The 13,155-nt window shown below is 37.5% G+C and overlaps 1 protein-coding gene across 1 annotated transcript in view; it reads left to right on the top strand.

The window, feature by feature from the left end:
- The window catches only part of CHST8 (carbohydrate (N-acetylgalactosamine 4-0) sulfotransferase 8), a 128,433-nt gene extending 118,370 nt beyond the window's left edge, over window positions 1–10,063 (top strand). Inside the window, exons 2-3 of the mRNA XM_010139397.1 lie at window positions 6,507–6,544; window positions 8,915–10,063. Of these exons, the coding sequence (XP_010137699.1) occupies window positions 6,507–6,544; window positions 8,915–10,063 (1,187 nt within the window). The remainder of the gene's footprint in view (window positions 1–6,506; window positions 6,545–8,914) is intronic.
- The last annotated feature ends 3,092 nt before the right edge of the window (window positions 10,064–13,155 follow it).

Raw genomic sequence — 13,155 nt, 5'->3', positions numbered from 1 at the left:
ACATCTTATGCCTTTCCAAAATGAGTAAAGAGCTTCTATTTTCCCTATAGAGTCGTGTTTGACTACTTAGAGCTCCAAAGGGCTGCTTTGGGAAACAGCCACAGAAATATTTTCTCCATCCCACTCTGTGCAAATAACCATCAAACCTGCCTGTTAAGTTTTCAACTCCTTCAAATCAGCAAGATGGACTTCATCAGGTTCTTTGCCACCAAGTGAAATGGGAAACGAATATTGCATATCAGAACCATGAAGGCATGAGAAAATAAGAAGGTTTAACATGTGCACAGCAAACAAGCATCGTTTTAAGTGCACTCAAAAGTATTTTTTCTATAAATCTGACTTTAAATGCAGTATATTTTTATTAGACTAAAAATGGAATCCTGTCAGACGTTGCTGTTAGTGAACATCTCTGAAGATTACGAGATATCCCAGCTAGATTTTTTTTTAGAAGCATCAACATTGCTGGCAAAGACAACGGTAAAGCAATAGAAGACAAGTAAGCTTCAAATTGAAAAGGATCATTTTAAATGGAGTTAATCAAATGCAGACATTCTCGTTTCTGGAAATAATACAAGCTTCACTTTTGTTACCCTCAGAAATGCTGGATCACAGAGTCTGAGCAGAGACCATGAATTCTTTAAACAGAGTAAGAAAGATGAAGGGAAGGAGATTATTAAAAAGAATAGAAGCATAAATATTAAAAGCAGGAAAAGTACAAACATAAAGCAAAAAAGAAGGCTGTAAATGTTGGCTAAACCCAGAGATTGTAATATGTAACAAAGAGCAAAAATTGCATTTGGAGAAATACTAATGTCACACAATGGAAGCAAAAAGAGATACCCCCAAGTTAACAGTCCTTGTTTGCCATCATGGCTATAAAAATTGGTACTGCCCTGGAACATACACCACCTACTGGGGGCAAAAATACATCCTTCTCACAGTGAGGTTCTTCGGTAAGTTGCAGCATTATATTGCATGCAGCTCATGTGCCCTACAGTGAAGCCTACTGAAGGATCCTTCTCTTAGCAGCTCGGTCCCCAATCCTTCTGCACCAGCTTCACACAAGCTGGAATCATTTCTACAGCCCACAGCCCATTGACACATAACATGTTAAGGATACACACCTCGACTGCCTGGAGAGCATGTAAGTGAGAGTCTCATACATCCAGAGATGTGCAGCAGACTTTGGTACTCAAAACATTAGTCTGCAGTGGATAAACTACATCTCACTGCTTGAGCGATCACCTGCAATGTCATGAACTGTACATCAGGATTAAAAGTCAGATACCTGCATTATAACAGAGACAGTACTAAAGACTGAGTGTATGAGTCTGGATTTAAATCTTTCAGAGTAAAGCTTGACCAGTAACATGGAGGTTTCAGACAATCAATACTGAGTTTGTAATCCACGAGGTGACAACCTAAAAACTGGATCAGTTTGGTAAGTGCACCTGTTAGCTTCTGCTTCTCACGTAGAGCTGGAATAGTAACAAATACCTTACTAAGCTTTGTGATGTAAAGCAAAAAACCACTGCTACAATACATACTATATAGTGACATCAGAATATTTACAGTAAAATCTAATTCTTTTTCCAGAAAAGCTGTATTACAGATGAGCTCCACAGTAATCCATTACAATTCATACATAAAACTATTCTTGTCATACATGTAGAACTGTTCTGCCACCAAATACAAAAAGGTACCATAAAAGTGAAAGGTGCTATGGAGACTGTGTTTGCTTTCAAGAGTGACAGACAGATTCTTTAGTTAAATTGCAGGAGGCTTGAGTTTTTCTTGTCATTCACAGAGAATATAGTAAAATTTGATTGTCTTTATCATTGCAACACATAGCATGAAACAGACATGACAACAGCCACTGTGTCTCAAATACCTGATTTCACAAGTCCCCATAAAACACGATGATGCGTGTCCTGTCACTAAGCATTTAGCTTTGACAAGGGCTCGGCAGTGTATCATTTAACCAGAGCACTGACAGTAAAAGCTTACTCATCTGTGGGAAACGACACAGCATACTTGCAGCTTCACTGAGGACTCAAAGAGATTAGATTGTATAGATTCACTCTACAGGTTTGCTTCTTTCTTGATGCACAATCTGAGATGTGCTACAGCTTTGCTAAGCCTTCTTTAGTTTGCCTCCTTAATTTTGTCTGTATTAAAATTAAATACTGTGTAAGTAGCTTAGATGGGGATTTTTGAGCAGGTTTTCCCTAATCAAATAAACTATAAATTTTAGACATAAAAATGATATATGCATAGCATGCAAATAAAACAGATACACACATATGAAGTTTGTTCTATTAATTAGGCCTCAATTTGAGTGTGTTCTTACAAGGGGTTCATATTTTAAAAGTACTTCAAATATGTACGCTACATAAATATTTTATATAAATGAAAAAATAATTTACAATGGTAGCAATATTAGAGAATTTTAATTAAGGAGTAATTTAATTCAAATATGTGAGCAATTAGAGTAAGTTAGGATCAGAAACGGGCAGTTTTTATACTGTGTATGATAAGAGTTAATTTTAAATAATGAAGAAACTGGGAAAGGTTTATCTGACCAGTATTTTGAAGAAAATCCTTTTCAAACTAAAAATTTTTCATGCTAGTCAGAATTCTGAGTAATAGTCTATTATTCATTCTGCGACTAAGTACACGTTGTTGTCTTTTAGTGAAGTCCTAAGAGCAGAGCACAGGCTGGCAGGACACTTGACACAGATGTTCATGCAAAGACATTAACAGCCTTCCCAGAGTATATTTCACAAACCAGTTATTATGAAGCAAACAGGTATACACTGCTCACAGAAGCCCATTAAGGGATGGAGTGACAGATGCAGACTTGAAGTTATCATTTTTATAAAAAATTATTTTAGCTGTAGTGTACTTTCAGAACAGAAAGAAAACACCAGAGGCAAATCAAAATTAGGTCTTGAAGCTGGCACAGAGAAGGCAGAGCTATATCATATTACACAGGGAAGATGAAGGGCATTTTGTGATGTTAGTAGCATTTAAAAAAAAAAAGCTCACAATGGCTTTGACTATATGGTAGGACTGGATGAAGCACAAGGCTTCTATTTCATGGAAGACAATAAAAGCAGGTATAAAACACATGCCAAGCTCAGGTCTGGAAAACCACGGTTGCACAAAGAGAATAGAAAAGAACACCACGAAAACTGACATAAACAATGTAAAATTGATAGAATGGTTCTGCCTCAGATATTTTCTCTGTTTGAGCACTAGTGACACATTGGTCATTGTTGTGTCTGGCAAACAGTCAATGATCACCAACTTTCCCTGGGTGCAGCAGACACCAGTGGTTTATTTATGGAAAATAAAATTACCATTTTGGCAATAACATCTGAAAACTGGTAAGTAACATGGATAGTAAAGATAAGACACGGAATTAAATTTAGATTAGTATAGTAGATCTGTGCAGTATAACTGAGTTCACTGCACTCGGTTCTTATATTTTCTAGCCATGTTACTTACCAGTTTGCAGATGTTATTGCCAAAATGGTAATTAACATGGATAGTAAAGATAAGACACGGAATTAAATTTAGATTAGTATAGTAGATCTGTGCAGTATAACTGAGTTCACTGCACTTAAGAGTTTTTTTCCCATGTAGCTTTAAATCTGAAGTGACAGACTGTATCATGAGAAAGACAGCTAGAAGAAGCCAACTTCAGAAGTCACAAATTCAGAAAACATTGAAGAGATTGGCAAGTGCTTCACCAAACATTTACATTAAACATGAATTGTTGTTCCAATTACATCTTAAAGCCAGTAAATGACGAATCACTTTTAAACAGTTACTCATCTCCTACCAGCATTTGTTTTTAATTTTAAAGCACAGCCTACAAGTGCAAGGTATTAATCTTGCAAATAAGTTACCTTTATGAAACACTACTACAAAACATGATTAACCACAAAAGAGATAAGTCTCATACCTGCTTTTTGCAAATCTTTGGGGTTTTTTAAAGTATTATTCATGGCAGATATGTAACAACTTTAAAAGGTAATTACACAAAGCATGGGATTTTGCCACAAGCTGTCACTGCTCCCTTTAAAGTCAGGACAAATGACAACCAAACAAACCTGGAGAGAAAAAGCTAACCGCTCATTATTTGCATCTGATTCTGTCCAAAATACTTGCTCAGTTTTCCAACAGGTGACCACGTCTTTTCTCACCTATTTAATGTCTTCATTTATGAAATGATCAAAATGCTTTCAGAAAGGGACTGGATTTGCAGACATTATATGATCTTATCTTTTGGGAAGGGTTGCAAAGCCATTCTTTCCTCTTACACTGATATGTGTAACTGGTTCACAGTAGGAGAAATATTTAAATATGTAAATTCTCAGCTATGCACATTGACAGCCAGAGTAAATCTCCAAGATCTGTGACAGAGGAAGAAGCAATCTACTCAATCCAGTTTGCAGTGAGACCAAAAATTAAATACTTGAGAGGAATAAATTGGTACTGAATAGAATGGTGACTACTGTCTGTAATAACTTTATTATGAGTATTACTAAGAGCATTATATTACATATACACAAGAAATCAAAAGATACCCATAGAAAATGAACAGAATTGACAAATCCACAGAAAACCTGAATTTAACTGTGCTAACTTTCCAACATTGTACCCAACACACATGATTTCTGCCTGTAAGAGGTGAGATATACATTCGGAATATTGTTATGCTAAGAGGAATACTTAATTCCAATCTCTGTTACAAGAAAGGCTGAAACACAAGTTAAGCAACTACTCCAACTAGCTGTATCGATGATGCCTTAGAGCAGAGGCCAAACAGCCAGTGCAAGCCTAGCTCAAGTGGCTTCAAGTTATGCCCTTTAGGGTTAGCAAAAAAAGGTTACACCTGCTGACAAAAAGAACATTTTCATGGTTTAAACGGATCACCCAAGCTCTAGTATCAATTCTTTCACAGCGCTGGGACACAGCTGTTGCTATTCTTTCTGGACAGCAGTTTCCATACTATTGTTGCTCTGTAACATATCACACAACAGTAAAATAAGTGGTTCTTTAACTGATCGCATAAAGAACTGGACAATGGCTCAATAACATCTCCTAAAACCTGGTGCCACAGAATCAGTTTTAATCTTCTAGAACCCACACAAGGATGCTATATATTAGCTTTGTTTCTTTTTAGACTATACCTCCAGACATTATTTTGCAGCTAAGCAGCAGCTAGGAAAACACTCTTTTAAGACTCCTTCTACAAGATATCTTGAACTTATTTCTCATGTAGTAAAAATATGTCCTTTGTTTTTAATAGGCACAGAATCATAATATCCCCATCCGCCTTAACTTGTGCATATGGCTAACAAATTGCTGCCGTGGAATTAAAGTTCAAACATGAGCCAAGAGTAATGAGCACTGCTAGATGAGCTCTAACGGCATGAAAAATAACCACAGCAATTTTACTCACTCTACTATAAACACCCAATTGTAGACCTGATTTTAAAAAACAAAACCATGACTGATCATGTAAGCTGGACTTTCTACTTTTAACTCCAATAGTGTACAGTGTGAACTATGCACGCACAGCGCTTGAGAGCTGTCATAGTACCATGACTGAGCCATTCCAGTGATATTTTCACATAAAATGCTTTACCTGTAATTGTCCTTGTCAAAAAGGCTGTGGATTTGTAATGCAGACAAACTGAAGTCTTCAAGTAATAGTATCAGTCATTATGGCAGTTTTCCAAGTTAAAAAGCCCAAAACTAATTTCATAATTAACAAGCATTTTCCACTGTACATTACTGTATTAACATATACCGAGCAAAGGTTAGCAACAGTAAAGTGATCCTATGCATCTGCTAAAGCTGCCTTCTAGGATTTTCACAACTTCATTACTATATTTTCAGTTAGACATCACTGTAGAAGCCAGAAGATTTGGCAAAACACAATTCTGTATTGTTACCTCTTTCCAAGACTCAATAAGCATTACACCACTTACACATAACTCCACTGTGGGTTTACAGAAAAAGGTTAGTACTCAATGCAAGCTATTAGTATGATTAAGTATATTACACAAAGTTGGGGGGTGAGGGGGAACCACACGACTTCAGGCAAGTGCACAAAGAACAACCTTTTGTTAGAGCTCTAACCTGCAATCCTGAATTTCAGCTGTTTCTCGTTCTGCTACTGGCCTTTTAGCTGAGGTTAAGCATTGACTTTTCTTCATCTCACTTCCCCATCTGTAAAAGGGTAGTAAAGACAATCACTCAATTCCACAATTGTTACAACACCTACCAATGGAGAGGTCTTCCACAGAGTATTGTTACTACGTTATATATTAATAATGGTTTATTATTAGCCCATTTATCATTGCATTAACAGAACTTGTTCCTGTTTTCCTTTTAGATACTGAGAGGACACACTGTTATCAGCCCAGTAAAAATGAAACTGTTGTTTTTATTTTTACTAAATAATGACTTCAATTTCTTTCTTTGTTTAGGAATAAAATATAACATGGGATTCCAGCAACCAAAAAAAGTAAGTTTTCAGAAGTACATAAGGAAAATTGTACCCATACTTCAAGTGCAGAGTACAGATAGAGGAGACTCCAACAGGGCCACTAGACTGGAGATTAAACACTGAAAAGGAAAGAGGCATCAAAAGCTTTGCCATGAAGTGCAAATTTTCCTATTAAACTATGAATTTGATAAGCTATGAACTTTAGTTTTATGAGTTTTCCTAGACTGGATATTGCTAAAATATACTGTAAACTTTGCATACATTAATATTCTGTATGAAATTGTACTGATTAAATTAATGTTTTGAGAGGTACTTAAAACTAGGCTAAAGAAAAACAGTGGTGAAATTCCTCCATCTAGTGGCTGTTTGCACTCTCACAGCAGCAGTGAATGGTGCAGTGGGCTGTCAGTATTTCTTTCATAAAGGACAAGAGCACAATATGCAAAGGCACAACCGTGCAGCTGCCAGCTGCTGCCCAAATGCTACTGCTTAGTGAAATCAGTGTGATGCGAGTGATGTGACATCACTCCATCTCTACTCCAGCTTGACCTTCTGAATGAGTTTTTCACTGACAAAGACATTTAGATCATGACATTTGAGTTTCCCAAAAACTGTAGGTTCACCACCAAAGGTGTGAGTGTCTAGGAAGTCTGGATTTGATAACCTTGAAATATCAGCCACATAATGAGTAAGAAAGATTGAAGCTCAACCACTCTGTAAAGGGTAGTATTTCAAAATACATCTGGTATTTCACATAGACAAAAACTTTAATACACCTTTGACTATCGGAAACAACCTCTGAAGAGCAGAGTACAAGAAGCCCTCCCAACAACAGAACAGTGTCTTGTATGACAAATTATCAGTTGGTTTTCCAGTCTGCACATCATAACCACCTCCACAATCAGAACAGCAAGGAGAACATCTTAGAAGTCTAAGTTCCGCAACAATTTGCATAGTACTCTAAAAATTGTTTAGTACTGATCTGTTCGGCTTGAGTTGTGTCATACCTACCAATTAAAGCAAGTCACCTAAAAAATAAAATTACTTGATTGTTTTCTTTTGTCATTAATGCTTTTTGTAGTCAATACTGAGTCTCTCAAGATTTTTTTTTCATCTCTCACCCTTAAAGAAGGATGTGGTGGGATAAACTCCATGACAACGCAAGTTTAAGTTACTTATAGCATTGCTTTTTTCACCCAACAGAGAGAGACTTGTGAAATCACTATTAAGATTTAATCTACCACCTTGAAAGAGCACAACCCTACTAACCCCCATATTGTACACCTTAAAATTTGTCCATGTGTCTTATTTTTTTAAACCAGCTTTAAATACTATTAGGGAGCAAATAAAGACTGAAGATTGGAAAATTACAATTTATAAAACCCCTAAATAATCATTAAGCACTTTGGGTAAACAAAAAACATTCTGCAACTACCTCTGCTTCTTCTGTTGAAATACTCCCTAGTGGTCCTTGTGCTACTCTGCTTCCAGGCGAGTTCTCAAAACTGGGATGACACATCGTTAAATATTGTCTACCGAATTTTAGTCTTAAAGTCACAGACATGTAGACAGAGATTTAATTCAGCTACTTTGAGAAGTAACGGAGCATATGCCAAAAGAAATACTAACCAGTAAGATCCACCTAATGAAAGGGAGCAGGTCCCAGAAACCTCTTATCCATAGAGCTGCTTTGCTTACTGTGCACTTGCCTAATCGCAGCCTCAGTCCCATCCCCCCCTCCCTTAGTGCTTCTCATCAAGTCTCAGCTGCTTTGCTCCCAAGCTCACCCCACACACACCCCTTGGAGATCCTATTCATGCGGCTCTCAAACACACTTTTGTGGAGCCTCCATGTTCTCACTGCAGCCCTTCTTGCTTCCCTCTTCCCACTCCTGCTCCCTCTCCATCTTCACTCCACTTTACAAACTACAAAACCCCCTTCCATGTCAAGCTTCACTCTGCAAAGATACTGAAAGGGGGCTGGGAGGGAATCAACAGATCTGTGTGACAACAGGCAGTGTGGAATCACTAAGTCAGTCCTCAATATACTCAGATACCTTTGGGGAAAATTTCAAAGACAATATATGCAAGCCAAAAGTATTTATCAAAGTCTGGGTACCACCTAAAATAAAGTTACATCCAAATCTGAATTGGAATTTACCAGTTCAGGCTCATCTTAGCCTTTGAATTTCAAGTACTCACAAAACAAGACAACAAGAGAAAAGATCATGACACAACATAAGCACAGTACCTAGTACTTGCAGCAATGCATTCTGTTGTACAGTTCTGCTGAAATCAGAGTGTATGAAAGATCTACGTTAAGTTATACCAGCTGTTAAGAGTGACAAACACTCATTCACTAAAATCTTTAATCCATTTTTCCCATCAGGACTGTGTTTCCAGCAATAACCTGGATAGAAGATTAAGAAAAAATACTGCAGATGGAGTAACAACTGTAAAGCAGAGCAATTCATTACATCTCTCTGAAAATCTGCCCACTAAGCTCCAAAGCACAGACAGAAGGCAAAGCAGCATAATGTTTGCTATGAAAGATCAACAGAAAGGTGAAGAAATTAATTCCATCAGGCTCCATAAACGGAGGAGGAGATTTATAATTAAAAAGAGCCCAATTCTGATTTCCATGAACAGCTCCATCCTCAACCTGCCCACACTTACATCTGAGGATAAAAACAACAACAAGTGGAAAAGTCTCTATCAGATCCAAAGAGAAAGAAAGCAGATTATGAGGGAAACTTGTTCTAAATACAAGAGTAATAATAGAAGAATAATCACTCCTTACCATGTTTCTAGAATATTTGTAGAAGATAAATATAGAGTTTTATACTGTGAAGTACCAAAAGCCGGCTGCTCTAACTGGAAGCGGGTGCTCATGGTTCTTAATGGGCTGGCTTCTTCCACAAAAGATATACAGCACAACACAGTGCACTACGGAAACTACTTAAAAAGACTGGATGGGTTTGATCACAAAGGAATTTATCATAGGCTCAACACTTACACAAAGATGCTTTTTATTCGTGAACCTTTTGAAAAGCTGGTATCTGCATTTCGGGACAAGTTTGAACACCCAAACAATTACTACCACCCAGTTTTTGGAAAAGCCATCATTTCCAGATACCGTGTCAATGCCACCAAAGAAGCATTAAGGACAGGCTCTGGAGTAAAATTTAAAGAGTTCATTCAGTATCTCCTGGACGTACATAGGCCAGTGGGTATGGACATCCACTGGGATCACGTCAATAGGCTTTGCAGCCCATGTTTAATAGACTACGACTTTGTTGGGAAATTTGAAAGTATGGAAGAAGATGCAAATTTCTTCTTGCACTTAATAGGTGCTCCACAAAATTTAACTTTCCCCAAGTTTAAAGACAGGCACTCCAATGAAGAAAGAACTACCACTAAAATTACACAGCAGTATTTTGCACAGCTTTCTCCTTCTCAACGACAACGAAGCTATGACTTTTACTATATGGATTACTTGATGTTTAACTACTCAAAACCCTTTGAAGATTTATATTGATTTGAGAGCTGGGACATTTTCAGTCACATCAGTTGAACTGCATAACAAATCCAGGTGGCTTCTGTTTATATTTACTTTGTTAGTAAACAATTGGTTGAAGAGCAGGAAAAACCCAAAACAAAACATAAATGGCTAGTGATGTTTACACCTTCACCTTAATTGCCTCCTTTTTCAAATCATATTTTTTCTATAATTTCTCCATATGAAGTGTATGTACATATGTAAAATGTGTCAGGGCTCCCAAATAAAGCACATAATTTTCCATACTGCTGTGGCCTGTGTTTGCACTGGGAGGGTGGTTTAAAACTGGGGAAAACACAGCTGCCAATTCTACAGCAAAGCCAGCGTTTTGAGCTCTAAGAATAGAAATCAAGTCTGAAAAGTGACAGAGTAGCAAGAAAAAAAAATACACAAACATGTACAGTTTTTTCTAATTCTGCAACACATAAAGCCATAGACTAAAGAGGCACTATGTGTTTGAAGTGGGTCACAGATTGCTGTCTCCTAAGATTCAGAAGTTAGGGAGAAAGTCTATCACACACTGTTCAAAAACACACTGGTGAAAACAACTAATACTTAATGACCATGGGAGTGCAGTATTAAACCAGATGTTGCAATTCAGAGTGAAGATGTGTTCTCCCTCTTCAGTATTTCCCTTATGGCACATTCATCTGCAAAAAGATAAAATGCAGGCGAACATTTGCATCTTTATAAATGTTATTAAGATTCTTTTAATCCTTTGCATTAACATAAATCTCTGGTTTAATCTTCATAGTCACCAGGAATATCAAATCTTTCCTTCATAATAACAAGCAAGAATAAATGCAACTTCCTGCCCATCAGGGAAGTTCTTTTCATTGCTGCAAAGAATTTGCACTTGTTTATTTTGGTTACAATTAGATCTGACTTAACACACAAATATTCCAGGTGTTTTAGTTCAGTTGCTCATTTCCTATACTTAAGGGAAGGCTTTCTTTAATCTCCAGCAGAAATCTCTTGTGAGAATCAAATACTTGATCTTCCACCGGTTTTGTAAATCTTCACAACTAATACAGTATACAGTCTCCTTATTCCATTTAACTCCTTGAAATGATGACATTTAAACTGGCCACATTGGAACGAGTCTCAAACTCTGCTCCAATGCCAATCCTGAACTCCTCAGTAAATTCTAGAGGTTGTATTTTACGACCAAGAATTCCACCACAACTCACGCTGTACAGAAGTACAAACATCTAAGAAACACTTGTTTCAAGCAGTTTCATATTTATAGGTTCAGATCCTCATACAGATAGTTTTGTAGATCACAAGTATTGGCATCACAGTTTGCCCAGAAACATCCAGTATCTTTTTTATTTCTTTGAATAGAGAAAAAAGTGTTTTAAAATACCTTGCATTGAAAGCTTTACTGACAAACACATCGCACATCACGTCTGACATCAGATTTTCATTTTTGTTCAGAGAAAAAAAAGTTCTACAGGTAATGTAGAACTTGCATTGTTCCATGAAACCAGTTACCATTCACTGTTTGCTGCAGCTAACTACCTACCTCACCTTTCCATCCCCTCAGATACTTGTTGATCTGCTCACATGACTAGGGAATAGCCTTTATATTGAAAGTAATTTTTCTGCTAGACCAGCTCAGATCAGCAGTAACAGGCTGGGGGCTACTCACCTGGGCAGCTCTGCCAACAGGTAAGTGTGGCAAATCACCTCACTCTACAGGTCACCCTCAGGAGTATCCAGGGGCAAACAAGGCACATTTACAGCTTCCTAGTGCAGACAGACAAGACTATCAGTTCTGATAGTGGTGAGATTTTACTGGGGCAGGGGGGCAAGGAGGCATAGTCAAGACCACCACTGGGAACTTGAGTTATGCCATCCTTAGCATCTAATGCTATCAAATGCTCTGAGAAGTGACAGTACTCTAACTGATGCAACGGATTTGCCTGTAATTATGGAAGTCACAACAGTCACCAAGGAAAGATACTGGAACCCTCTTTTTCAGGGTCTGATCTTGCAAGCCGGTCAGTGTACTGGAGCACAGTGTTAGCACTGCTCCTGCAGACTCATGCTGAACTCAAGTCAGCTGGTGAACTTCCACTGAGAGAAGAATCTCAATTCACCTTATTGCAGCACCATTACAGCAGAAGAGGACATGCAAACTCATAGCTTAGCTCTGTGATGCGACCACGTTAGAGGTGGGTATCGCTTGTATACAGACCTCTGCTATTTTTAGAACACTCGAAGGGAAAGATTAAAGAACATAATCCTACAGCTAGATTCACATCAAAGTCCTGACTTTCTCCTTCCTCCTCTTCCCTCACCCCATGTTCTTTTCAGCTTAATCTACATAACACACGAATTGGTAGAGCCACAAGGTCACACTTACATATGAAAACTGTTAGTGCAGTTACACATCAGTAAAATGTTCACTATGACTGGAAAAAAACCCTGCAAAATTCCACTTCCGAGTGTATCAAGTTGGTGCTTTCCCTGTCACTACCCAGCCCACCCTCCCACAAACCTATTTTAATTGAAAACCTTTACTACCCCAATAAAAGCTAATAACAGGAGAATAGCATTTTAAATGACAAATGAAGACTTTGACAGAGTTTTGTTTTGTCTGGCATAACAAGCATTCTTTAAAGACTGAAAAATAAATGATTTGCAAGTTTATGACAAGTCGTACATGGAAGAGTAGCATCTCTTTTCCAGTACCTGAAGGAAGACAGAAGTATCCTTCTAAATACCTGAACATACTTAATACCCGCTAGTCACATTAATTTGCCTTTGTTACTTTCATCGCTTACTCCCTACTGACTAGTAGAAACAGGGCAAGAAACAGTTTTTAAAAATATCTGTAAAGATTTAAAGTGAAAAGAGATCTATTATCTTGAACAAAAAAATCCCCTAAGGCAACAGACAAGTAAACTAGTATTTAATCAAATTGTTTAAATAAAAAGCAACAATTTTAACTAGATGGTCTTTTCAGAGTGCTCATTTCCCTTCCGATTATCTTGCCTTTTTTACCCCACATATAAAATCTTGACATTTTCATTATTGATAAGGCAATTAAATGTTTTTCAGAGTTG

This window comes from Buceros rhinoceros, unplaced genomic scaffold, assembly GCF_000710305.1.
Source record: "Buceros rhinoceros silvestris isolate BGI_N320 unplaced genomic scaffold, ASM71030v1 scaffold15727, whole genome shotgun sequence".
NCBI lineage: Eukaryota > Metazoa > Chordata > Aves > Bucerotiformes > Bucerotidae > Buceros > Buceros rhinoceros.
Note: the sequence above shows the minus strand (reverse complement) of the source record. Positions and strands in the feature narration are given on the sequence as shown.